The sequence below is a fragment of the Aureobasidium pullulans genome (genome assembly GCF_000721785.1).
Source record: "Aureobasidium pullulans EXF-150 unplaced genomic scaffold scaffold_29, whole genome shotgun sequence".
Lineage (NCBI taxonomy): Eukaryota > Fungi > Ascomycota > Dothideomycetes > Dothideales > Saccotheciaceae > Aureobasidium > Aureobasidium pullulans.
In genome coordinates, this window is record NW_021941049.1 from 251,878 (window position 1) to 276,380 (window position 24,503).

General features: G+C 50.0%; 11 protein-coding genes across 11 annotated transcripts; 3 read left to right on the forward strand and 8 right to left on the reverse strand.

The window, feature by feature from the left end:
* Positions 1-969: 969 nt before the first annotated feature.
* M438DRAFT_282808 (uncharacterized protein) lies at positions 970-2,343 on the reverse strand (the record flags this gene model as incomplete). Its single annotated transcript, XM_029901327.1, has 1 exon — positions 970-2,343. One exon carries the CDS (start codon positions 2,341-2,343, stop codon positions 970-972), a length of 1,374 nt encoding a protein of 457 aa, XP_029756106.1.
* A 3,863-nt stretch (positions 2,344-6,206) lies between these two features.
* On the forward strand, positions 6,207-6,816 carry M438DRAFT_349391 (uncharacterized protein). The gene has a single exon (XM_029906387.1). The coding sequence runs from the start codon at positions 6,252-6,254 to the stop codon at positions 6,474-6,476; it is 225 nt and encodes a 74-aa protein (XP_029756107.1). The 5' UTR covers positions 6,207-6,251; the 3' UTR covers positions 6,477-6,816.
* A 534-nt stretch (positions 6,817-7,350) lies between these two features.
* M438DRAFT_282953 (AAA-domain-containing protein) lies at positions 7,351-9,655 on the reverse strand (the record flags this gene model as incomplete). Its single annotated transcript, XM_029901339.1, has 2 exons — positions 7,351-9,526; positions 9,603-9,655. 2 exons carry the CDS (start codon positions 9,653-9,655, stop codon positions 7,351-7,353), a joined length of 2,229 nt encoding a protein of 742 aa, XP_029756108.1.
* Positions 9,656-10,160: 505 nt separating this feature from the next.
* M438DRAFT_349393 (uncharacterized protein) lies at positions 10,161-11,637 on the reverse strand. The gene has a single exon (XM_029906388.1). It carries the CDS (start codon positions 11,149-11,151, stop codon positions 10,540-10,542), a length of 612 nt encoding a protein of 203 aa, XP_029756109.1. The 5' UTR covers positions 11,152-11,637; the 3' UTR covers positions 10,161-10,539.
* Positions 11,638-11,998: 361 nt separating this feature from the next.
* On the reverse strand, positions 11,999-13,597 carry M438DRAFT_123360 (uncharacterized protein). Its single transcript, XM_029898765.1, has 5 exons — positions 12,698-13,597; positions 12,546-12,644; positions 12,378-12,491; positions 12,171-12,326; positions 11,999-12,111 (listed from the first exon to the last, which is right to left on the reverse strand). Coding segments are annotated over exons 1-5 (900 nt in total). The 5' UTR covers positions 13,228-13,597; the 3' UTR covers positions 11,999-12,110.
* Positions 13,598-14,140: 543 nt separating this feature from the next.
* M438DRAFT_305545 (amidase family protein) lies at positions 14,141-16,546 on the forward strand. The gene is made up of 4 exons (XM_029902232.1): positions 14,141-14,230; positions 14,283-14,491; positions 14,544-14,660; positions 14,716-16,546. The coding sequence occupies exons 1-4, from the start codon at positions 14,153-14,155 to the stop codon at positions 16,067-16,069; spliced, it is 1,758 nt and encodes a 585-aa protein (XP_029756111.1). The 5' UTR covers positions 14,141-14,152; the 3' UTR covers positions 16,070-16,546.
* Positions 16,547-16,768: 222 nt separating this feature from the next.
* Positions 16,769-17,215, forward strand: M438DRAFT_339459 (uncharacterized protein; the record flags this gene model as incomplete). The annotated part of the gene is made up of 2 exons (XM_029904218.1): positions 16,769-16,780; positions 16,835-17,215. 2 exons carry the CDS (start codon positions 16,769-16,771, stop codon positions 17,213-17,215), a joined length of 393 nt encoding a protein of 130 aa, XP_029756112.1.
* Positions 17,216-17,697: 482 nt separating this feature from the next.
* On the reverse strand, positions 17,698-19,798 carry M438DRAFT_282832 (acetyl-CoA synthetase-like protein; the record flags this gene model as incomplete). The annotated part of the gene is made up of 2 exons (XM_029901330.1): positions 17,698-18,101; positions 18,154-19,798. The coding sequence occupies 2 exons, from the start codon at positions 19,796-19,798 to the stop codon at positions 17,698-17,700; spliced, it is 2,049 nt and encodes a 682-aa protein (XP_029756113.1).
* Positions 19,799-20,153: 355 nt separating this feature from the next.
* Positions 20,154-21,902, reverse strand: M438DRAFT_123486 (uncharacterized protein). Its single transcript, XM_029898766.1, has 2 exons — positions 21,727-21,902; positions 20,154-21,630 (listed from the first exon to the last, which is right to left on the reverse strand). Exons 1-2 carry the CDS (start codon positions 21,784-21,786, stop codon positions 20,509-20,511), a joined length of 1,182 nt encoding a protein of 393 aa, XP_029756114.1. The 5' UTR covers positions 21,787-21,902; the 3' UTR covers positions 20,154-20,508.
* Positions 21,903-22,369: 467 nt separating this feature from the next.
* Positions 22,370-23,525, reverse strand: M438DRAFT_349399 (haloacid dehalogenase). The gene has a single exon (XM_029906389.1). It carries the CDS (start codon positions 23,273-23,275, stop codon positions 22,469-22,471), a length of 807 nt encoding a protein of 268 aa, XP_029756115.1. The 5' UTR covers positions 23,276-23,525; the 3' UTR covers positions 22,370-22,468.
* Positions 23,526-23,664: 139 nt separating this feature from the next.
* On the reverse strand, positions 23,665-24,419 carry M438DRAFT_349400 (histone-fold-containing protein). Its single transcript, XM_029906390.1, has 3 exons — positions 24,310-24,419; positions 23,967-24,242; positions 23,665-23,910 (listed from the first exon to the last, which is right to left on the reverse strand). The coding sequence occupies exons 1-3, from the start codon at positions 24,317-24,319 to the stop codon at positions 23,885-23,887; spliced, it is 312 nt and encodes a 103-aa protein (XP_029756116.1). The 5' UTR covers positions 24,320-24,419; the 3' UTR covers positions 23,665-23,884.
* Positions 24,420-24,503: the final 84 nt, after the last annotated feature.

Sequence of the window (24,503 nt, forward strand, 5' to 3'; positions counted from 1 at the left end):
GGTCAACGAGAGTAGGTTTACAGATCCATTTCCTCCGAGACACGGGACGGCAGCGACATCAAGACACTGCTGCTAAGTAAAGGTGAACCCTTTTTCTCCAATGATTGAAACGGCATTTTACACTGCCTCATGGATGATCAATTGACAACGAGGCATGTCGTGCCGGGTTACGACGATCTGGACTCACACTTGACTGACATTGTGAAGACGTCGCATGTTCACAAGATACGAGGACAGGAGCAAGAAGCAGAGGTGAGCAAGCAAGTACAGTATGTAAAGATTTGTTTGAATTTCGGGAGTAAATGAAAAATTGAACAGCCCTGTTCGATATGTGGTTTGTGCCTCTTTTTCCTTCATCCTCACATCCACACCGTTTTCAATATCCAGCTCTTGATCCTTGCAAGAGAGAAGAAAATGCCAGCGGTGTGGGTGGGGATGAAGGAAGGAAAGGAACACTCTTCGAGCTCAGCTCAAAGGCCAACAAATTGTTGTGGCATGGTGATAGTATATATAGGAGAGAGATTTGCCAGCAGATGGGATGAGGAAAATGGGAGAAGGGGGTATCATTCTTCTTTTCAAAGGAAGATTGAACAACACAAAGGAGATTGATTTGAAGGATTTGGAAAATCAAGGAGCAAGCTCCATTTCCAAAAAGAAGCATGAACAAGAACCAAATCATTGGTTGTTCAAGAAAGGTTGTTGTTGACCTCGAGCCCATTAAAGATTATAGGCAAGAGAGGAGATTGAGGTGAGCATGTTTTCCTTCATACTCGGGCTGTTTCGTGAACGAACGTGCCGGAGGCGGGATGGAAACATGCCTTTGGTGGCGTTTCCAGCGCCTGGAAAAAAAATGGTGGTTGGTGGTAAAACGAGTGTCCGCGGTGAGGGTCATTAGACATTTGTTTTTTGATCCTTGAAAGCGACCTCGGAAGAAAGAAGTGAAGGGAGTAATATCATGGAGAAATATGCTCAATATTGGTGACGAGCATCCCTCTTCGGACTAGGAGGAGCGGTCGAATGGTGAGACGAGGGGTGATGATGCTGTTGCTGACTCTTGCTTGGAGGCGCACCTCTCTCATAAACAAAGTCTAGATGCGTACCAGGGGCACCACTATCACGACGACTCGGAGTTTGACCGGCACCGGGAATAGCACGAGGCGAGGCATTGCTACGAGCTAATTCATGCGCAGGACCACCTTTACGGCCGGAGGAGGTCGTGGAAAAACTCGGGCTTGAATGAGATTGAGTCGGAAGCGACGACGGAGGTGGAGGTGGCTGATGGGCCTGCTGGTTCTTGCGCTTGCGAGGGCTATCTGTGTGGTGGCCTCCTTCAGAGTTTTGCGATGCACCTGTGCCCGTGACTGGAGTTTGCGGCTGGTTACCCGACTTGGAGTCAGCCTGTGACGTCGGTGGCACCCAGTGGTGGAAGTAGATGGACGGGGACGAGGCCGGCTGGTCTTGTTGGATTGTTTGAGTCTGATGCAGAGGGTGAGCGCTGCTCGGTGCAGATGGAGGCGGGTTGATTTGCATGTCTCCAGTTGTCAGACGAGGCAAGGTGGATTGAGCCACGGATGACCGAGGCGCTCCAGGAATCCGTCTGCCTGGAGGAGAGGTGGATTGGAATGCAGAAAAGGTCGATTGATGAGCAGCCAGCGGTGGTGGGGGTTGTTGAGGGCCAGGATGAGCCTGTGATTGAGGTTGGGAAGGTAATGCGTACGGAGCAGGAGGTTGGTTGATGCTTCTCCTTTCCCTTCCTTCATCATGTCCAGGCTGTTGGAGTTGTTGTTGAGCGGCTTGCAACTGAGTGGTATACTGCTGCAACACTTCCAGACTAAAGTTCGCAAGGTTGGCACCGCCAATGCCTGCAAAGATCATGGGAACCATATGCGGAGGAATACCACCCTGCATCGACTCTCTCAACATGGAGTGTTCAACCCGTCTCTGCTCAAGTCGTAACGTCTCTTGCCGTGTCTTCTCTTCCTCTTGCCTTCTTCTCTCCTCTTCAACCCTAGTCGCATGCCAATTGCGTGATGACTCTGCCTCATCCTGCCATTGTGTCCTTTGTGCTTCATGATGGATATGCGCCGGCGCTTGCACCGGAGGAGGTGGCGGAGGAATCCTTGGAGGGCCTCTCCCTGGATCCGGCAGGGTCATGGCAGCTGGTGGAGGCAAGCCTCTATGTTGGTTCGACATGGTCGGGGTGATACTGGCCGGCAGTGGAGGTCGTACAGCGTCGTTCATCATAGACTTTGGAGAATATCTGGGTAATTGCGGTGATTTAAAGTCATGCGTAGTACGTGCGCCAAAATCTGATTTCCCGGGCTGCGATAATGTGAGCAACATGGTCGTGCTTGAGAAGCCTTGTCCGGTCCGGGGTTAGGTTTAATGAACCAGATCGATCCCGAGCATTAAATTGGGTATATACAACAGAACCGATCTGAGGGAATGTGCTTTGTATGGTTTCGAAATGACAGCAACAAGGAAACGGATGATGATGATGATGATGTGTATGAAGAAGGACTCGAGACCAAAAATAAAATCGAAAAAAGTGTGGAAAAAGGATTGGGGCGCAACATACAGTTTTTGGGGATTGGAGCGGTGCTGCGTGACGTCTCTCCTGCCTTTGCCCTGGAGGGGGGGGGTTGTGATGTTGATGCAGATGCAGATCGGTACACTGATTCGTTCGCCTTAGTATACCCGTTGCAACTAGTCAGCTTTAGTCCGCGACCGGGTTTCGAAGCACGCGCGACCGAAAGGCAGGTCTGGCCGGCTCTGGTGGATGCCCTTTCACGCTTCGTCAAGGGACGACCCGATGACTGGTTCAGAGTATCGGAAAAGGCTAGACTCTTGGTGCAGCTGTATGCGGTATGTAACACCAACACTCTTTCTGTCGGGTCAGGGCGCGACAAGAGAAATTGATTGAGTGATCCTCGGCCTGCGGTTGTGTTGTTCTTGTGAAATGCTGATGCTTGATGATGAATGACGTTGATGATGTTGATGATGTTGATGATGATGATGGTTGATGATGTTGTTGATGATGACGGGTCCTGAATCTCTTTTTCGGGAAGTGTTCAAGGGCTGGCTCGAGAACTACAACTCATTACAGCTTTCTTGTCATGAGATAGCGTCCACTTAATAAGTCTTGAGAAAAGTCTTATAGCTCCCCTCGGACCATATCATAGTATTGACACGACAGAAACGAACAAGCTCGCGTATGATATCAAACAATAGAGGCAGGCAGGTGGGTAGAACGTCTTCGTGAAACATCAACGGTCCATCAGTTTCTCATCCGGAGGGTTGGTGAGATAGATGGTCATGGAGCCGTTTTACGAACAACAAAGTGGGCTTTTTTTTCCAAAAAATCAAGTGGCGTCCAAGCCATCGCTTGTTCCGCAAGATTGTGAGGGATCGCAAGGAGAACCAAACCCAGCCTGTGTGTGCGTGCTCATCCTGCATGTCATCGCGTCGTTCAGAAAAGGACGTGATCCCATCAAACCATCATGATGATTTGGGCTCGGAAGGGACGGGGCAACAACAAGATTAGGAGCGAATCGACCACCTCTTTCCAAAACTCTTGACATGTTTTTGGCGAACTACGGCACCTCCGGGAAATTAGAAGACTTCTAAAAACTGGAGAAACCACGCAATTACTTGCAATCCTTGTATGCGCCTGCCTTTCTTGAATCATCCACCAGATCTTTTTATGATGCTCATGCGGCTAACCATTGACAGTCAAGGAAATGTTGATCACTTTCGATCTCAAGCCCTGATTCTCCTCGGATCGCGAAAGAAGGCCAACGTCGTCTCTTCCAGATCACAAAGACGATGATGATGAAAAACGGCTGTCGGCCATTCTGACTTCCTTTCGTCGTCGTATCAACTACGTGTATAGATTAAAAAAACATCTGGGCGTGGTGTATAAACTCCATCAACATCGTGCCGAACAAGGCGCTTTCCTAATATCGACAAAATGATGGCAACAAGGGCGGCCCTTTTATTTCCTGCAGTTTTTGGTGGCTTGCAATGTCCCAGATGAGCTTCTCCACAATCGTAAAAAAGTCCTTGTTCTCGATTCCTGCACGAGTCACTTGTAGTGTTTAGTGGGTGGTGGGTTATTACGTGCAGCCGCACCCGAGCTATGGTCATGTCTCGTTCCTGTCTCTGTTTTACAAGTCCGCTGTCATCTTGCGAACTACTCTGCCGCGGCGTGCACGAAACAAGGGACTTCCCGTTGTCTGTGTCCTCATATCGGCATGTTCCTCCAGCCGAATTGGACGGGCAAAGAGCTTTGAGCAGAGAAACCCTTTGAACGGTTTTCGCGGCAAGCAGCAGTAGCAACATGCGCGGACGTTGTTTCTTTCTCCAGAAGCGGCCGTTGGAAAAGAGGTGTGCGACATCTTCAGCGCACTCCACTTGACCTGCCACCCCCACGGCTCAACATGCCTTTTCCTTTCTGAAGCAAGTGTAAGAAGGTTGCTGACAGGCCGTTGCGACCCCAGTCCGAGGCTTGAACTTTGATCTCGCTTCGTGTTGATGCTTTCCCCTTCTGCTGCCTGCAAAACACAACTTCACGTTGCGACTCGCGCGCGCAAGCCGCATGAGAAAGATCGACAAGAGAGATCAACAAAAGTAGCACGCGTGGTCTTTGCATTTTCTGCGTGCGTCCCACGCTATGTACCTTGTCCAATCTCTGCAAGGATGATGGGGTTTTCCCTTTTGGCATGCACATCCTTGACCAAAGCGAACATTTTACCGAAAACACCAAATGTCACCAAATGTCACCAAAGCTGCTCTGTCCGTTTCATTCGGTAGAGCTTTCTCGATGCGGTGTGTCAGTGTACAAGCTTCACCAACCCGTCATTGCGCAGAAGGCCGGTGCGGTTGCTCGAGCAGTGGACCGTGACCGGGAGAACCATCCACCGGGAGGAGCTCGCTCCATTCAGCAAGCAACAGCAGCAGTAGCATCAGCGAGCAGCAGCTAAAGCGCAGGGGCGAGATCAAATTTCCGAATTACTCCAACCTGTCGTTGTACGCGCCGCCCGTTTTCTTTGCGCGCGTCCCGTTGGGCGCTGCTGGCTGGGTTCGGATTACTCTTTCGATCAACTTGAAACACAGCAGTTGACCCGTCGTGGCTTTCTTCGTAGGACGGAACTTCCGTCATACATGCTCTTTTCGATAAACGACTTTACAGGTCTCGGTTTGGGTAAGCAACCTCCCGTCTTGAGATTCGGTGTGGGTCTAGACTTTTGGTCCTTGAATCGTTATGGTTTGGGAAAACGACAGTCAGCCCGTGTTTGGCTTGTCATTCCCCCCCTCCATCATCTTCATACAGTTGACTTTATCGAGGCTTGCATCGGTACGCGCTTCAAGGTTGGAGGGTGACCATCTCAAAGAGGCGCCGCCTCACGCATTGCATATTCCCTCCCCTGCTGTTGTTGGGTTTACCCAGCGGTTTTAATTCTTCCATCTGCAGGGACATCTCACCGCTCATGGGGGCGTTTACCAGGTTTGCATCATTGCATGGTGGTTGTGGAGGTAGCTTAAGCAAGACGCTATGGTCGACCGGAGTCGGATTGGGTACGGTTAGTGTTAGAACCAGTAGGCAGAGGCAGACAATTCTGTACGATTCTCGTCATTGGGCAAGGCATGCAAGACAAAGATGACGCTGTTGAATGTTCGTGCTCTCCAAGCGAGGTCTTTCAACCATTCAACTGTGTGATACTGTATTCCCACGGAGTTGTCGGGGCTTGCGATGGGTAACGTTCATGGCAACAACCGAGCGTGAATGACGGCAGTGAGAGGGCGATCATACATGGATGTAAGAATGATCCGGTGGCTTCAAACTTCTACCTTAGTTAAAGCCGGCCAGTTCAGAGAGCGCAAGACGAATGAGATCTTCTTGCACTTGGAAGGCGCAGCAACCATGCTGGTCGCCGACTGGTAAACCAGCAAGGGTTGCGACTTCCTTTCATAAGCGACAAAAGTAGACATTTCGCGACATTCATGATTGTCGCTCGTGGATTGCACGTGGCTTGCACGCTGATTCCTTTGATCTTTCCAGAGTTTGGACGATCACCTCTGCGCTCACTCTAAGAGGAAATGATGTGAAAAGATCAGCCTTGCACTTCAGCGTCATTCCTTGCACCAAAAATGGAAACTGGACATCCAACCACGACAGACGTCGGTTGCAACTTCTGTTGAACAAACCTCGACGTTGTATTCGGCTTTTTTTGCTTACAATTATTCTTCCAATGCTGGCATGCTTCGCGAGACGATGTAACCTGTTTTTCCTTCTCTGTCTTCTCTTTGTCCTTCTTCCTGCTTCCTTCGTCAACCACCATGAACGCGGATCTCGGTCTCTCCGTCCATGGCTTTTGACATCTACCTTTGCACGATACGAACGCCTCACAATGATCTCCTTCTCATCAGCTCACCTCCTTCTAGATGCGCAGAATCAAGCCCTAGTAATCTATTAGCATTTGCCCATATGAGGGAAGCATCATGATGGTCTCGCTCTCTCTCCCCCCTTTCACGGTGCATCCCCCTTCGTATCTCCAATCGAAATCTCTCTCTCTCGGCATCAAGTTCCTCCTGTTGTGCGATCATCACATGCTGGCTTACTAGAAATAATACGCGTATGTACCCTAAGGATGGCGCCAACAAATTTCGTCCTCCCTGTACTACGGCAAGGAACAAAAGGCCGGCCCGCTTGGCAAGGATTTCAGGATATGGTCGCCGACGGACGGACTCCTTTCAACATCTAGAAGGATCTCGAGATTACAAGGAAAGAATCCCTGATTCGAGATCGCGGAAGAAATCCTGATTTAAAGAGAGAAAAAAAGGAGATTGGCGAGGACGGATGAGAAAACAAAGGGCAATTGCAAGAGAGATTGGGCAGGAGCTAAGGAAGCTGCTTGCCCTAATTATACATTTACCAAAATCAAGCTACTACTCGAGTAGTCACACTGTACAACACGAATGTAGACGCGCCTGGGCAGCAGCGAGTTCCCATCCCATGCGTCGTAGATCACTGATTTGCAGCAGCTACCATCAGGCACGAAGATTTCAAGCTCAGTCGTGGTCTCGATTGAGAGCGGTGATTTTGTAGAATGGCCTTGGGCCAGATTGAACTAGAAAGGTATTCATTGTACAATTGAGCTCTCTTCTCTCCTGCCCAACACATTAGTGGTTGTCGGCTTTCAAAAGGCACAATGTGTTTTGCCTCCACTGAGAGCGCTGAAGTTCTCGACTCTCCTTGGACATTTCATGGTTTTTGAGAAGTCTTTGCATTCTTACAATCCTGTACTCCTACATCTATATCCCGCAGGACATCTATCTACCCTAGCCCCATTACTCGTAATTGACATTGTTGTCAGCGCACATCTCGCTAACCACCTCTGCGAATCTACCAGTTCTATCCTGATCTTGTTTGGCAGTTTGGATGGCTAGTAAGATGCTCGAAACACCGACATTAATAGTCCTTGATCCAGTAGTCTCCTGGATCTCTGTGAGCGCGCGCTGTATGTCAGCATCAGCAAAAGCGCCGCTTTGTTTCATGATTGCTTCGAGCTCAGAGTGTGTTTGGATGTTCGGTACTGCGATTTGAGCAGAGAACTCGAGTTGGAGCTGCTGCAACACGCTGCGCGACGATGTGGTTGCAAAGATAAGCAATGGACGACCCTTTGGAGGCTTGTTCTGCATCATGACCTTCAAAGCTGCTAGCACGCTCGCACTGAAGCGAGGTCCTACAGGTACCCAATCGATCAATAGCTCGATATTGTCAATAACGAGCACGTTCTGAGGACTTTTGTATGCGTCTGTGAAGACCTTCTGCAGGGTCTGAATCTTCTGAATCTCATTCATGCCGACCAGATCCATGGGGTTGATGAGCTTGATGAATGGGAATTCGGAATCCAGTGCCATCTTCGCTGCGAGGGCAGTCTTTCCACTTCCACGTGGACCGTGAAGCAACACAGAGAGTAGAGGTGTGTCGCCTGAACGGACTTGGTTGACGAACAAACGGCCACGCTCGAGGATACTGTCGATGTGCTTGCCGAAGTGGATGACACCGCCTTCAACACAACGGTCAAGCTCTTCCTCTGATACACCAAACAAGGGCTGTACTTCACCGAGCGCATCAATAAAATCTTGCTGCATGACCTTCATGTTCACGATGTTGTCATCGATTGCAGCCAACGTGCCGACCTTGATGTGACGGTTGAATGCGAAACTTGATGCACTTTTAACCAAACCACTGATCTCAGCACCACTGAAGTTACGAGTCAAAGCTGCGAGCTCCTGAAGGTTGACATCGTCACCCATGACATTGTTTTCGCGCATCTTTGTGGTGTGAATCTTAAGAATCTGGGCTCTGCCGTGCTCGTCGGGCAGTGAGATCTCCATGTGTACTTCCAGACGACCAGATCTGAGAAGAGCTTCATCGATCATATCCTTTCTGTTGGTCATACCGATGAGCAGAATGTTGTTCAGTTGGTCGACACCATCAAGCTTGGAAAGCAACTGGTTGACGACGCTGTCTCCAACACCAGTACCACCGCCAGCTCCTGAACCTCTCTGCTTGCAGACAGCATCCAGTTCATCGAAAATGATAATGTGCAGACCAGATTCATCACCCTTCTCCTTGTACTCTTTCTCTGCGTCTGCGAAGAGCTTTCGGATGTTCTCCTCTGATTGACCGACGTACTTGTTGAGGACTTCAGGACCGTTGATGACCTTGGGCTCTCTTGCGTTGAGCATCTTTCCGATTTGTCTAGCGATCAAAGTTTTACCGGTTCCGGGAGGACCGTAGAGAAGGATACCACGAACGTGCTGAATACCCAGCTTGTCGGCGAGACCAGGGGGGAAGATTCTTGAAGCGAAAGCACGACGGAAGATGGCGGCGAATTCAGTGTCGAGACCACCAATACCCATGTTCTCGAACTTGAAGTCGGGACGGACGACCGAGTTGGCAGCAGGACGACGGTTGGAACCCTTGATGTTGATACCGGTCTTGACATCCTTGTAGTAGTTGATTTGAGTCTCTTGTGTAAGGATACCACGAGCACGAGGGTCTGGTGTAGGGCCTTGTGTATCGGAACCAGCCTTCATGGATAGATCTACCAACTCGACTGTCTTGACAATCATACGAAGGGGAATACCCTTGTAATCCATGAGCAGTAGTTGGCCAGGAGAGAAGATTTGGTTACGGAAGTTGTGGATGAAAGCAGCGGCAAGTTCATCTTGATCGTAGGGTGCTTCGGTTGACTTCTTTCCGGCAAAGCCGACTTCTACGTCCATGTTTCCCAGGTAGCTTGATGCACCCTGTGCGAAGGCGTCGTAGGGTTGAACATCGATTTCGTCGGTGAGGGCGATTTGCATCCATGTGCGCTGAGGATCAGACATGCTGATGTGACCGCCAGGGAAGCCCTGCTTGATGCGCGCTGAGATGACGAAGAAGCCATTGATCAGAAGGTAGAGGTCGCTGCCATCGGGGTTGGGTTGGAAGTCTTGTGGTGACACGGCGCAACTGACAGGCAAAGGTCAGCTTGAGGCTTCAACAGGGGTATGCTCGACAGAGGCATGCTCAGCTCAGGCGGACTCACATGTTACCAAAGACAAAGGCTGGCTCCTTGAGCTGGTAAGGACGTAGTCTCATGGCGCGTCCTGATGGTCTTGAAGGCTTCTGTTCGTATGTAGGAGGGGCTTGTTGGAGGGGTCGACGCGACGGAGGGGGTTGTTGTTGGCCGCTTCCGAACGGGTTGGGTATGGTTGGTATGTTGTTGCGATTGAACATGTTGGGCAGCTGTCGATTGTAGGTGGCTAGGCAGCAGGTTGTAGGGAAAGGGCAGATGTGTCAAGTAGAGAGGCAGCTGCTTTGGAAGTTGCAACGTTGGTGGGCGGCCTCGTGTCTTGACTCTTGACAAAGTTCAAAGCACCAACGTCACAAATCTGGGGAAGCTGCCCATCCATGTCTTTGTCCTTTTCTCCTCCGCAACACCTGCTCTCTTCCATTCTTTAACAATTCTAGCTGTTTATGACGAACATATCCGGTTGATATCTGCTCGTCCTCACTGTACTCTTGTTCCACTAGGCTCTCTCCGGAACTTTTCTGTATCACAATGACCTTTTGCAATTCAGCAGCTGCATTTAAACTACACTGTGGCTTGAAGAGAGATAGCATCGAATTGAGGATATCGACGAGGTTAACTCCGATTCTAGTCATCGACACCACTATTGTATACGTGACTACCGCTCGAGTAGAAAAAAAAGCAATCCCGTATCCCCTGCTGTACCGCCTTCCGTGGAAGGCCGCCTGTTCCTCGAGACCATTATTTACATTCAACAACCTTCGGCCCATGAACGCCCTTCTCAGAACTCCCATAATACAAGATGAACCACCATTAGTCACGCTAATCTGTCGTGTGCTGAGGTTCAACAAACGATGCGATTTTGCCTTGGGTGTCGTTGATCATCTGTATCTGCGAAGGCACATTAGTCCGCTGCAGATGCGGCCGAAGTAGTATGTACGCATGCCCAAGACTAATACACATCTCTGTGTACGTAGCCTCGATCATCGTACATCAGAGGGTCTACTGACCGGTATGTACCGCTGCCTCTGCGACTCTTTCTTCTGGGTGCGACAGAGGACTGCTCCTCGATGACTTCGACAATGTCATCTCCATCGACTCTTCTCTCAGGCTCGACGACAAAGCTGTTTCTCATGGGTGGCGGTGCGCGGCTTGTGTCTCTGACAATTCTCTCTTGACGGATGACACGTTCGGGACCTCTGCTAACGGAGCGCATCTCAGATCTACGACGTCTTCTAGGCGAGCGTTCGTGACGGATGATGACTTCTTCGTCGGGTTGCTTGTTGCGGCCGCTTGCGAGAGTTTGGATGAGCCAGACGAGGAGGATGAAACCTGCGACTGAACCGAGTGTTGCGCCGACAACAGTGCCAGCATCGGGACCGCTGTCGAGGCCGTAGTAGACGGTAGGGATGGCGACCATGCTGTCTCTTGCTGACAGGAACTGAGGTGGGCTTGTTGTGCGTCCGACGATGCCTGGCAGTGCTCTCTTTGCGATGATCCACGGAACTGACATTGCGTTGATGGCTCTGGCCTGCACTGGTGCTGCGCTGTCGAGAGCTGACATTGTGTATGCTTTGTTGGGCTGTCGAATTTGTGGTTGAATGATTGTGTGTAGCTTCTCGCTTTCGCAAGGCTGCCGCTCGAGGACTGATTGAGTCGGATTGGTGGGTGTCGTTTGGATTTATGCGATTGGTTGATGGATTTGATTGTAGTGACACAGCGGACGGGATAGAATGTTCAGTGTCGGCGCAAAGTGAAGTGAGCGTGTGAAATTCCGGACGTTATCAACAAAGTGAAGGAGCAGAATGACGAGGATGAGGAGAAAAGTACAAACGAAAAAGATACAGGTTCTTCTCTTGCTTACGTAGTGCTGCTGCAAGAGGCGGCTGGGGTGGCTGGTAAGACTATCATCCAGGCGATTTGTTTCAGGAGCTCATCACGATAATCACTTCCGAGGTCACTTGCATTGCCAGCATATACAACAGATTCTCTTGTTGAGGTCACTTGGACAAGTTCTTTTTCCCCAGATGTCACCACGGATGGTATGTGGACGAACGGTGTATCCGTTCACAAACGATGCTTGAAAGTTGACTGGCGGCTGCGGGGTCGATTCGACATCGAGCTCGGACCAACTGACTCTCGGCTCAGGCTGCAACGTCTATCCCGAGAAACAGAAGCGATCCGGCGACCAAGTCCGCCATCTTTCTTTCCAACAATCAAGTCCACGTCTGGCACAGCTTACACAGAGGATGATATTACATTGTTGTTATATTCGCCTACGGCTACTCAAGAATATTAGCTTAAACATATCCACTGTTCTTCCTCAACTTGGCCATCGGAATCGACCTCATATCCACGTCCGTCGTCACATAGATGTTGTCATCTGGAGTCAGGAGACTGTTATCTGAAGAGTCTCGGGATCCAATTGTCTGGCCACCACTCTGAATTGACGTCTTCAGTTTCGAGTCCACCGGCTGCTGACTCCAAAGTCCTGGTATCGAGCTTTTCCGATTCGACACTCCCTCTCCGTATTTTGAGCTAGGTCCACGAGATGCTTCGACTGTGCTCTTCATCTGTCCATACCATCTGCTCAATATCGGCTTGTAGCTGGGGACGGACAGGGCGATTAAGGTGCATCCGATTTCTGCGACCTCGATGACGAGTTGTGGGTTGTAATACCAGGAGCCATCTGTTCTCCATTGACCAACGACGCAGAGCCAAAGACGTGCACATGAGATGCTGAAATCTGGTCAGTAAGAGAACAAACAAGACTTGAAGACATCGACATACCCAATGACCAGCATTCCCGGCAACATGACAAGTGACAATACTATCTTACGACCCTTGGGAAGTTGCAAGATCGCGATCATTGCGATAGGGATACTGAATAGAACAAAGTCACAACTACAAGAACATGTCAGCACTTCGTTCAAGTCAACCATGTATGGTCTCGCTTACATCAGGGATAACGAGCTGTTCGAAACATATACAATACCCCAAGTGATGCACTTGTAGGTTCTCCCTGTGGTTTGCCATGCGTAGGGCCATAGTCCGGTACTGCTCATGGTCAGTAAACGTTCTACAATCGAACATATTGTTCAAGCGCTTACACTGGAAGGCAGTGAAACAGAATGAGAAAGAACTGGACCAGGAAAGCTGCAGTCAAGAAGAATCCACAAGCCCAAATGGAGATTCGGAATGTCGGATGCGAACTGCACAGGCGTGTGAAGAATGCGAGACCACTCATTCGGCAAAGGTATAGAGTGGCTGTGTATACCAAATGGGCAGCAAAGTCGACAATCTCGGTTTCTTCGACCTCAGGCATACTGAGTACATACTGGATATACTCAATATGCCTTCCGCTTCCTTCATTTATCAAGACCAGGCATAATGCCATGAAGGCAGTGAAACATGCCCAGGAGAATGCCGCGATGCCGTCATCAAGTCCGAAGCTCTTGACAATAAAGATTCGAGAGGCGAACCTGCATATGAGCAGAATAGTGGTGATGATGTAGATTGCCAGTATTCCTGCTATCGCTGGTCCGTCGCGCGACTCGCTGAGGTAATCCGGTGTAATGTATGATATGTTGGTGGGTACACGTCCATCGGCGTACGCTTGAGCGACATCGACGGCGACCATGACGGCGGCGCCAGGGGCAAGTAGGCGGTGTAATGCAAGATGCGTGTGTGTCAGAGGCAGAGATCCACGCGATAGATTAATTATGCGAGAGGGAGGAGCCCTCTGTGACAAGATGCTGGGACACCCGTCTCATCAAAGGGTCTTGATTCCCGAGGGTCTATTGCCATCATATTTGGCACCTGATCCGCGGCCTTATTCAGACTTTTACGTCCGTTAGACAATAACGTTGTTTCGGTCGGTTGGTCGGGCAGGAAACTTCGACCAAGTGGGATCAACATGTGTGGCAGTTGGATGCGACGAACCTTGAGATAGGATATCCGACGCATGTAGAATCTTATTCGGCAAATGCGTGTTCCTATCAGCCAAAGCCATTTTACTAGCTATTGCAATGCACATTGATTTAGAGATTCAGACAGTGTTCACAGAGAGCTCAATTAGATCGTCTTCCGATTGGACGAACCCCTTTTTCTCAACACGCTCCTACATCTACACAGGCTCAAATCCGCTTACTTGGCTTGAGAGTTGAGAAGGCCAGCATGTGCTTGACAAGAGAACCTCTTGAAACCTTCCAAGTCGCATGGACTGTTGGCAACGCCACGCAGCAGCGCTTCTGGTTCGGCAAGCTTTGCCCGAAGGTCGTTAAAGTTTGACGGACCAGATTCACGGCCCCCTTGGAACCCTCACGAACGACTGCCATTCGGCATGCATTTCCGCCGAACTGAGCTTTGTTGAAGGATTTCCAGGTACGTGCGTACTTAGATGCTCAGATATGTCGATCAATGGTGTTGTCGAGCTTGCCCTGAATTTCGGGCATCTAATTTCTCGAAGGCTCAACACTCAGAGTTCTTCTTCTTCCACATCATCTGCAGGGGCGAGTTTTGGGCTCTGTTCGCTTCTCTGTTGCAACGTTTAGAAACCTCCGAGGATGCAGATCGTCAACTGTCTTGCAGCTGCGATCGCGCTTGGCTTGGCCAGCGCCAGAAGCTTTCACAACGCTACCAACGTGAGTCTCAAACACGACTCTTGATGGTGATCAACGAGCTGAACAGAGACAGGTACAGGATTATCCGGAGTATGGATTCCCTCTGCTGCAGGATGCCAACAACACCGATCTACTGTTCCCTATGCCAGCATGTCACGGCTATGTGATTGCAGAGAAGAGCATTGAGGAGCTTCAAGAGTACATGACCTCTGGAAACCTCACATCAGCTCAATTGACTACTTGCTATCTGCAAAGACAATTCCAAACTCATGATTATCTCAAGTACGTTCTTATAATATGCAAGACATCAGAAACAGCACTGACTGCAGCACAGCGCTATCCTCGAGATCAACCCTGATGTCTTCGAGATCGCTGCAGCCATGGACCACGAGCGCCGTTCTGGCAAGGTCCGTGGTCCTCTGCATGGCATTCCCTTTGCGGTCAAGGACAAGTACGATTTCAGCCTTCCCCGTTTGATGACTTGAAACTGACCATGTCACTCGCAGCATTGCCACCAAGGACAAGATGCAGACCACTGCTGGATCTTGGGCTCTGCAGGGTTCGATCGTACCTCGCGATGCACACGTAGTAGCCAGACTTCGTGCAGCTGGTGCTGTCCTCCTCGGAAAGGCTACTTTGTCCGAATGGGCTGACATGCGTACCAATTACTACTCTGAGGGATACTCCGGTCGTGGTGGTCAATGCCGTAGTGCTTACAACTTGACTGTCAACCCTGGAGGCAGCAGTTCAGGCAGTGGTGTTGGTGTTGGAGCCAACGTCTTCCCCTTTGCTCTTGGTACCGAGACTGACGGCTCTGTCATTAATCCTGCACAGCGCAACGCTATCGTCGGTTTCAAGCCTACCGTTGGACTGACTTCTCGTGGTGGCGTTATCCCTGAATCCCTGAACCAGGACACTGTCGGTGCCTTTGGTAAGACTGTCCGCGACGTCACTTATGTCCTCGATGCTATTCATGGTGTCGACGTCTACGACAACGAGACCTCCGCTCAGGTCGGCAAGACACCTCAGGGTGGTTACGCACAATTCCTGACCAACAGGACTGCCCTTAAGGGAGCCACCTTTGGTATTCCATGGAACAGCTTCTGGGTCTACGCCGATGCTCACGAGCAAGAGGTCCTCCTTGAACTTGTATCGCTGATCGAGTCTGCTGGTGCCACCATCGTCAACAACACCGAGCTCCCCTACTACGAGACCATTGTCTCTCCCGATGGCTGGAACTGGGACTACGGCAGCACCCGTGGCTACCCCAATGAGAGCGAGTACAGCTACATCAAGGTCGACTTCTACAACAACATCCGCGATTACCTGGCCGACCTGAACAACACAAACATCCGCTCTCTCGAGGATCTTGTGCAATTCAACTACGACAACGATGGTACTGAGGGTGGTTATCCTTATGCAAACGGCAGTGGTATCCCTGCTTTCACCTCTGGACAAGATGGTTTCTTGGCTTCATTGGCCAGCAAGGGAGAAAAGAACGAGACTTACTGGTCTGCACTCAACTTCTGCCGTCACACTACCCGTGAGGCCGGTATTGATGCTGTTCTGGCGATGGGACCCAACGGCACACAGCTTGACGGTCTATTGGTTCCTCCGGATGTCGCTCAGGCACCTCAAATCGCTGCTCAGGCTGGTTACCCCATGCTCACTCTGCCTGCCGGAACTCACGAGAACGGTATGCCTTTCGGTTTGGCCATCATGCAGACTGCTTTCGCAGAAGACAAGCTCGTCAAATGGGGTTCGGCGATTGAGGATCTGCAGATCAGCTCTGGCACACCTCACAAGAGAACTCTGCCTCAATGGCGTGACTACCTTGTTAGAAACATCCCCGTCACCTAGATCGGAGGACTTGGTACTGTTTACTAGATAGAAGTGTATGAGTAGCATACCATCAGGCAGTAACTAACCTGTTCTTGACGGTCCTTAATTATTTACAATATTTCTTCCATTTATCTTCCAAAGTCTAGGCGCCACGCGTTCACCCAAGAGAGCAAAAGACCCTGTCGCGCATGTCCAGCGGCAAAGGAAGCCGAGGCGGATCACGCGGGTAGCTTAAACAATGACGCTGCTTGTCTCCAAAGGTGGCAAAGACTGCGAATGCGACAAAGAAGTCGTGTTGTTCGAAAGGAAGAATTACGCAGAATTGGGTGGCTTAGAGTAGAAACAGCTAGCTGGGTGTTACGACGATGGAAAGCCAACGACGACTAGAAGGAAATTCCAAAAGGTCGGCGAAATCGGCAAGAAGGGCAGGGCTTGGTAGACTGCGCCCAGAGGCTTGGAGTTTAATATGAGAAGAGAGGGAAGGGAAGACCGGTGACAACGACATTCATTCATCTTTCGCATCGTTCCTTCCTCCCGCTCTCGTCCGTATTTGCATCCTTTTCGCCTCGCTCTTGCAGTACTCGCTACATCGTCAATAATTTCGACGTTGCATTGCGCATCTGGATAATCCATTTATCGCATCGCGCCTACTCCTCTCGTCCGAGGACATCTATACCATCTCCGCATTTCGCGCATACATCTAGTAAACCGCTCATCATGGGTCAATACGTACGTGCCCAACTACCAATCTCTCTGTCGTCAGCATCACTAACATTCCCTCAGGACGCTCCCTCAGGCCCACCCCCAAACTACTCCTCCCACCCCGCTCCCGCCGGCGGCGAAGCAGCAAACTACTATGGCGATTCCACCCCCGCTGCGCCCCAGAACAGCTACTACCCTCCTCAACAAGGCTATGCATCTCCCGCTCCCGACCCAAGCAGAGGATTCATGCCACCGCAACAACAGGGCTACCCGCCTCAGCAGGGCTACCCACCTCAAGGAGGTTACCCGCCGCAAGGACAGCCGATGTATTATCAGCAGCAGGGATACCCTCCACAAGGGTACCAGCAACAGCAGCAACATAGCAGTGGCGCTGGTGGTGGTATCTGTGCTGGTGTGTTGAGTGCTTTGGCTTGCTGCTGTTGTTTGGATATCTTGTTCTAGACGATTGGACAATCTAGGAGGCGGATGGGATGCAGTGAGTAGGGCAGTGGACGATTGTCCTTGTCTTTCTCGCTTGCTGTGGCGTTATGGATATGATATCAAGGGTTTTGCATTTTCGTTCGATCAGGTCTCCAGTCTGGTCTCTGTTGTTATTTCATTGTTGATCTGTTTTTCGAGTCCAGCGATTATGGGCCTTCTTAATTCATCAATGCATTTCGCATTTCTATCAACTCGCGCCTTCCCTAGGCTTCCTTTTCATTCGTGAGCTGTAGAAGTCTCTCAATCGTCTCCAGGTCGAGCAGGAGCAATACATGCACGATCGCAACTTCCCGAAAGCATCATACAATTTCACAATGCACGTATATCCAGATTCGTCTCACAAGAGGAAGGATCGATGAGAATGACAATCTCGGAAGGCACGACCATTCAAAGAACCAAACTAGTATACAACAGACAAATCATACAAACCCCATCTTCCCACATCACAACTTACTCTTCCTGGTGAAATAAGTCTTGATAACCTTCCTCGCCCTTTCCACAACCTCCACATCTTCAATTGTCGCTGGCACCTCAACCTCTTTGTCGAAATTACCCTCACTCGCATCTTCGACCAATTGCTTCAACACTCTGCGTAAAGTTTTTCCGCTTCTGGTGCGAGGAATCACGCCTTGGGCTATGATTATACCTCCGAGCGTGGCGATTGGGCCGACGGCTGCTCTGACGCGAGAATTGATGGCGGCGAGTAATTCGGCTTCTGGGATTGTGCCTGCTGAGGGGGAGAGGGCGACAAAGGCGAAGGGGACATGGCCTTTGAGAGGGTCTGGGGCTGGAATGACGCAGTTGTCTGTTACGGAGGGGTGTGATGAGATGGCTTGTTCGAGGGTAGCTGCGATGGTGTTAATCTTCCGATATCGAGATGTTGGCGAATAAGGACTTACCAGTGCTCAGTCTATGGGCGGCAACATTGATCATGTCATCACTGCGGCCGTGAATGTGGACATAACCATCTTTGTCAATGATGCCAGCGTCTCCCGTGTCTATCCATCTACCCTTGAATCGAAGCATGTATCCGTTATAGAAGCGTTTCTCATCTTTCCAGAGTGTTGTGAAACCAGTGGGTGCAAGTGGCATACCCAGCACGATATTACCGGTCTTTCCTTGTGGTACTTCATTGCCGTCATCATCTACAACGCGAATGTTGAAGCCGGGCATTGGCTTTCCTGCACTTCCTGGTTTTGTCGCGAGAGGCTTGACACTCTCCTCACCACCAGCATGCCATGACGATGGGAGTTGTGCTAATCCAGTCATGGGACTTCCACTTTCTGAAGACCACCAGTTATCCACTACAGCAGCACCGGGAGCGCCGTATTTCTGCAAGAGCTGCGTATAATCGTTGACAACAGCCGGTTCACTTCGCTCTCCCGCCAAGAAGAGAGCCCTCAGCGACCTGAGACCGTCCTTTTCTCCTCTCTCAATGAAAAATTTGTGCTTTCCATCCTCTCTACGAATGGCTCGTAAAGCTGTAGGTGCAGTAAACATGACGTTGACTTTGTGCTGTTCGACGCATCTCCAGAAAGTGCCAGCGTTTGGTGTACCAATAGGCTTGCCCTCGAACAGGACCGTTGTGGCTCCAGCTAACAATGGGGCGAATATGATGAACGAATGTCCTACGACCCATCCAATATCTGATGCACAGAACATGACATCGCCGGCCTTGATACCGAAGAGATGGCGCATACAGAAATTCAACCCGACAGCATGACCTCCGGCTTCACGCAAAACACCCTTTGGTGCACCAGTAGTTCCGGAGGTGTAGATGATGTAAATCGGCTCGTTGCTCTTGATTGGAACATTTTCTGCCTTCAAGCCACGGTTTCTGGCACTTTTGACCAATCGTTGCCAGTTTCGTTCTCCATTCTCTTTCTTGACATCGTCCCAGCGACTCTGTTCGCGTTGCCATACAATGGTCTTGCTCGGCTTGTGTTTGGATTGCTCGATTGCACCTCTGACCAGAGGTTGGTATGGTAATGGACCTTTTGCGCCTTCGATACCACAACTGGCAGTCAAGATCACCTTAGGCTTGGAAGCATCAATGCGCTGTGCTAAACTTGGGGCAGAGAAGCCACCAAACACAACAGCATGAATTGCTCCAAGTCGTAAGGTTGCAAGGACTCCGACCAATGCTGCTGGTATCATGGGCATGTATATCAACACCACATCTCCCTTCTTGACCCCCTCTTCACGCAATACACCTGCTAGTGTAGCGACTTCTTCTGCTAATTGTGCATAGCTGATCTTCTCTTGTGTGTTGGTGACGGGCGAGTCCCAGATGATTGCCGTGCGGTCGCCATTTCCAGCTTCGACGTGTCGATCAACGCAGTTGTATGAGGTCGAGATCTCGCCGTCTGGAAACCATTTCCAGTGTTGATGCTCGGTGCCAGACTGCAATGTCTTTGTAGTATTTTCGATGATGGTTTTCGGAGGAACAGCCCAGCTCAGGTGCTTGGCCTCATGAGCCCAGAATGTCTCTGGCGAATCGAGTGCAGCTGCATACGCTGCGTCTTGTGGATGTGCGTTCGCCATGGCGGTTTTAGGTGAGATGTTGGAGATTTGTAAAGATACGAAGTTGGAACTTGAAGATCGGTCAACCTCCTACAGCAAGGTACAAGTATCAGATCGAATAGCCGCGCCTACATACAAGGTTATCCGGGTCAGCGGGATAGACACAACATGACCTCGTCTTCTTGACCAAAACTCCACTACTTCATTACCCCACACCCCCACGTTTGCGGGGTTCGGCTTCATGACTCGTATGTCGAATCTTCCTTCCACGCGTGTTGAAGTTTGTCACAACTTGCCAAAATGCACAATGGTCTTTGAGCTAAGCCCAGGAAGAGAGGCCCGAATAGTCGCTCTCGCTCCTTGAATGTTACACATTGACCCAAAGATGCATCGGTAGGTGGCTCACTGCGTGTCGCTGCAGCGGAAGGTTCGAAGCGATGAACTTCGGCTCATGGGAGGTCGCCAAGTTAATGACAACCACCTCTTCCCAGAAGCACATTTTTCTGCTATAAAGCGTTCGACTCGGAATGGACCTCCGTCAGCTTGAGCTTCGTATAGTCGTGTCTAGTCTCTGGTCATGTTTGACGTTATTCGTTGCTTCTGCAGTTGAAACCAGACACGGTATCTTGAGGAGCATACTCACGAGCGGCGCGTGAGTGGATCGGAGGAGTGGAGTGTTGTGTCTTGCTTTCCTGGGTGGGTGGACGTTTCGTGTCGGAGTTCAAGATCTCTCAGCTTTGAGGAGGCGTGTAACCAATCTGTTGAAGAGGCCATTCGAGCCAAGCATGATATTCTGAAGACATTGTCGAAGACACAGAACTCGCGACTTTGACTGCAGGTGTCCTGTTCCACCAAAGGTTTCCTATCCGTTTGATGAGAACTGCTTGGTGTAGTAAGAGGATCAGAGCGACCGTCTTGTGTTGCTCTAGCATCTCGAAGAATTCGGTCGGAACTTGCATAAACCAATACAAGCCAGCGATTATCGGCGAAATGCATGTGTGAGGTTCGTCGGTATCTGCTGATTTCTTATAGCACCATGTGCAGTTGTTGGCTGGTGCTGTGGCTCTGCTCATACGGCCGTAAGCTTCTCGTAGATAGTGTAGGGCTTCGTCGTATATAACTGCCTCCTCGCCACCAATGCCCTGAATGGACGAAGGGCTGCCAGGGTGCCATAGCTGTTGTAGGTTGGCCAGATATTCGTCTTCTTTGATGGCCTCTTCGTCAACAGGCTTTATTATCTGGCAAAATGGTCCGTCTACGAGTAGCGGTGCAAGAGGACCTTGTTCCAGCCATATTCTGCCACGACGAGCAATTTGATCAGAGCCTCTGAATAAGCGGATCCAGTCCACAACGGCGACCAACAGAACCTCATTGAAGAAGCTTTCGGTGGTCAAATTCGGGTTGATGCGCGTGCCGGATGATGCAATGATGTAGCACACGACCAGTATTGAGAAAGCAAATACAGCCTGACAATTCTCCGAGTTGAAGTTTTCCAGGGCTGACCTGAAGCCTTGCAAGCCTAGATCCTGATGATTGGCGGCCAATATCGAGAGGTCGTCTTCTTCAGATTGACGCGTAACCGACACGTGAAGACCAGCTACCGCAAGGATTCCATGCATCAAAAACTTGTGCTTGAAGGCAATCTGGACGACTGTTGTTTGCCAGATGTGTTGATGCTCAGTCTGGTCCGCCAGTGTCTTTGCTGTGTGGGTGACGAAATGGTGCAGTAGTTCCATTTCCTTCAAAGTAAAACTCTCTCCAGAACGTATACTCGTATCTGGCTGAGGATTCTGGAAACTGCATTCTCGTGATGTCCTCCTGCATTTCTCACATATTGGTTTGGTTTCGTCGCACTGCAAGACGAGTCAGAACGCGGATCAATATCGAACCAAATCAACCACAATGAAAATCTTGTCATGAGCAAGACATGGGCCGTCCGTCTTACTTGCCTTGATCCTGCGTTTCTTGCACTGGACGCAACCCGTCCGTGTCTTTCTATGCGTGATCATCTTCTGATCCAGTAAACTCTGCTCCCTTTGGTGGCTTGAGTTGCGGCCCACTGTCCTGGGTTTGGCGCGTTGCCAAGTACAGTTTCTCTCATGGTGAGCGAGAGGGCACGAAACTGAATGGCTGGGAGATGAAAGGGTATGGCCGGTGCGAGGCGGTACGGACGGATGTGGCTTGGCGGTTTGCTTTCCGTCTGCAGATCCTTTCTCAAGACAGGGTGACAGGTCTTGCTTGATGGGAATAAGCTCTGGACAGGGTTATACCCCAAGCAATGATTTTGACAACTTTCCAATTCGAATGCTCCATCATGTGCCCACACCATCACTATTTCTGGTTAATATCATAGGAAAGTATCAATTATCATGTAGATATATGGGTGTATCAGTCTTAGATCATTCGCTTCTAGGAGTACTGAGCTATGTTCGAAAACTTATTTTCAATCCTGCTTCCATAAATATGTTTACTAAATATGTATGAGAATAATTGTGCAAGAGTCTTCAAGACATAACAATGTAGCAACGACAGGAAATACACACACAAGTATAGAGGGTATACACTCAGCCATAGTATGACAAAACAGTATCGGAATAGATGGTATAGCACAGAATATATCGAGTAGAGGACTGGACTGTTGGTATTACATGGCTGATCAGGGTGGCCCCCCGGACAAGCTGTACTTAGCCGCTACACACTGATGCCCAGCTTCTTTGCAGCACTCACAAAACCTTTCTCATCAATACCAACCCAAATATCTACAAAACCCTTCCTCCTGGCTTCTTCTTCATTTTCATTTTGTTCCTCTTGAGATCGCTCAACATAGACAGTGTGGTATCCACAGTTCTTCGCAGCCTCTAGATCACCCAGATGTGCCGCGACCATGACGCACTGACTCGGCTCAAGACCCAATCTCTTTGCAGCCCCAAGGTAGATGGCAGGATTGGGCTTGTAAGAGTTGAACAATTCAGAAGAATAGATGTGCTTGAAAGGCATACCACCATGCTCCTTCATGTCCGTGAGGAGAGCGATATTGCCGTTGGAAAGGGTGCAAGTCTCGTACTTTGTGTTCAAAGCCTCAAGACCAGCAACGGTATCGGGCCAGGGGTCGAGCTTATGCCAGATGAGACTCATCTCCTTGACTTCAAGATGATTCCAAAGACCTCCGAAGTCGCCGTCTTCACGTCCCAGACCATGATTGAATAACAGCTCCTGTAGAGATTCGAGATGATGGTCGTCAACGGTCTTCCAGCTGAGTGATGCATCGGCTGCCAGAGATCGGGTGAACTTGTAATAGCTGTTTCTCCACTCCTGAGCAAAAGCACCCCAGTCTTCATCGCTCATTGCACTGGCTTTGACTCGGACATCGTTGGTGATGATTGCCGATCTTCTCATCAAGGCCACTCGGCATTGTTGAATCAAGGCGTTGGTGACTGTAGTCCTCCAGTCGACACAGGTGCCGAATACATCGAAAAGGAGAGCACGAGCGTTTTCCATGTCTGAATAAGAAGACGTAGAGTGTGTAGAGTATGTATATACGGTAAAGGATATCTGGATGCTTAAGAAGGTACAAAACTCAAGACAGTAGAGCGGAGAAGATCGGAGTAGCGGAGGCTTTCATGTATGCGGAAGAAGAATGACCGCGGCGGAGGAAGGATACCACGAAGGCGACTCAAGTGACTCACAGAAGAACTCGACACATGCTGGAAGAGTCAGAGAGCAGGTCTTTGACTTCAAAGCACATACGAGAGGCCGTAATGATGTATGGAGACTGCAAAGACAGAACGAGGAGAGCTACGTCACAGAGGTCAGATCGCGAAAGACAAGACGCGAGACGCGTTCAAAGATGATCACAACAGAGAAGAGACAAAGAAAGTTGGAGCAAATATGTTTGAGGATTAAACTGGTATCATTGCATTGCATTTCCCATAAACTCCCCTGCCTGTATGATTGTACATCGGCATTGATCCCAAAGCAGCACAGTGATTCAACACACTTCCCATCCCGAAAACCCATTGATGATGATTGATAACGATCCCGGCCCGCTGGATGAATGTTGCGGCCAGTTGAGCAGTCGTAAAACCCATGATGAAGAAAGAAAAACGCTTAACCACCGAAACCGTACAGGGTACCTGAGAAGAGATGTCAATGACTGGATGAGAGGATGATGGATAGCAAGATAACTCACGTCCTTGGCGCTTAAGAGCGTAGACAACGTCGAGCGAAGTAACAGTCTTGCGCTTGGCGTGCTCAGTGTAGGTGACGGCGTCGCGGATAACACCCTCGAGGAAGGTCTTGAGAACACCGCGGGTCTCCTCGTAGATCATGGCAGAAATACGCTTGACACCACCACGACGAGCGAGACGGCGGATAGCGGGCTTTGTGATACCCTGGATGTTGTCACGCAAAATCTTGCGGTGACGCTTGGCACCACCCTTTCCGAGACCCTTGCCACCCTTGCCACCTATTGGTATGTTAGTTGAATGAAGGTGATGGTAGATGGATGCCGAAGAGGCGGGGTAAGAACGTACGGCCAGACATTGTGATAGAAGTTGTTTTGAAAGAAGGTTGAAGAGTTGTAGTATAGACACGAAGTCTTGAGTGTGGAGATGTCGCTGGGTGAAGAAGATGGGAGTGTGGATGGAAATATAATTCGTGCGGAGGGAAGAGGTGTTTATGGCTGACGCGTGTGAAAGGGAATCACTGCGAGTTGTGATGCGATTGC

Excerpts from the sequence above, each read along its gene's own strand:
- M438DRAFT_349393 (XM_029906388.1), bottom strand. The coding sequence starts at position 11,151 with ATGTCAGCTCTCGACAGCGCAGCACCAGTGCAGGCCAGAGCCATCAAC.
- M438DRAFT_305545 (XM_029902232.1), top strand. The coding sequence starts at position 14,153 with ATGCAGATCGTCAACTGTCTTGCAGCTGCGATCGCGCTTGGCTTGGCC. Across the intron at positions 14,231-14,282 it reads GCTTTCACAACGCTACCAAC|GTACAGGATTATCCGGAGTA; the intron begins GTGAGTCTCAAA and ends GAACAGAGACAG. Across the intron at positions 14,492-14,543 it reads CAAACTCATGATTATCTCAA|CGCTATCCTCGAGATCAACC; the intron begins GTACGTTCTTAT and ends ACTGCAGCACAG.
- M438DRAFT_349399 (XM_029906389.1), bottom strand. The coding sequence starts at position 23,275 with ATGGAAAACGCTCGTGCTCTCCTTTTCGATGTATTCGGCACCTGTGTC.
- M438DRAFT_123486 (XM_029898766.1), bottom strand. The coding sequence starts at position 21,786 with ATGATCACGCATAGAAAGACACGGACGGGTTGCGTCCAGTGCAAGAAA. Across the intron at positions 21,631-21,726 it reads GCAAGAAACGCAGGATCAAG|TGCGACGAAACCAAACCAAT; the intron begins GCAAGTAAGACG and ends CTCGTCTTGCAG.
- M438DRAFT_349400 (XM_029906390.1), bottom strand. Across the intron at positions 23,911-23,966 it reads CGCTCTTAAGCGCCAAGGAC|GTACCCTGTACGGTTTCGGT; the intron begins GTGAGTTATCTT and ends ATCTCTTCTCAG.
- M438DRAFT_349391 (XM_029906387.1), top strand. The coding sequence starts at position 6,252 with ATGCTGGCATGCTTCGCGAGACGATGTAACCTGTTTTTCCTTCTCTGT.
- M438DRAFT_123360 (XM_029898765.1), bottom strand. The coding sequence starts at position 13,227 with ATGGTCGCCGTCGATGTCGCTCAAGCGTACGCCGATGGACGTGTACCC. Across the intron at positions 12,645-12,697 it reads CTGTTTCACTGCCTTCCAGT|TACCGGACTATGGCCCTACG; the intron begins GTAAGCGCTTGA and ends GACCATGAGCAG. Across the intron at positions 12,492-12,545 it reads AACAGCTCGTTATCCCTGAT|TTGTGACTTTGTTCTATTCA; the intron begins GTAAGCGAGACC and ends ATGTTCTTGTAG.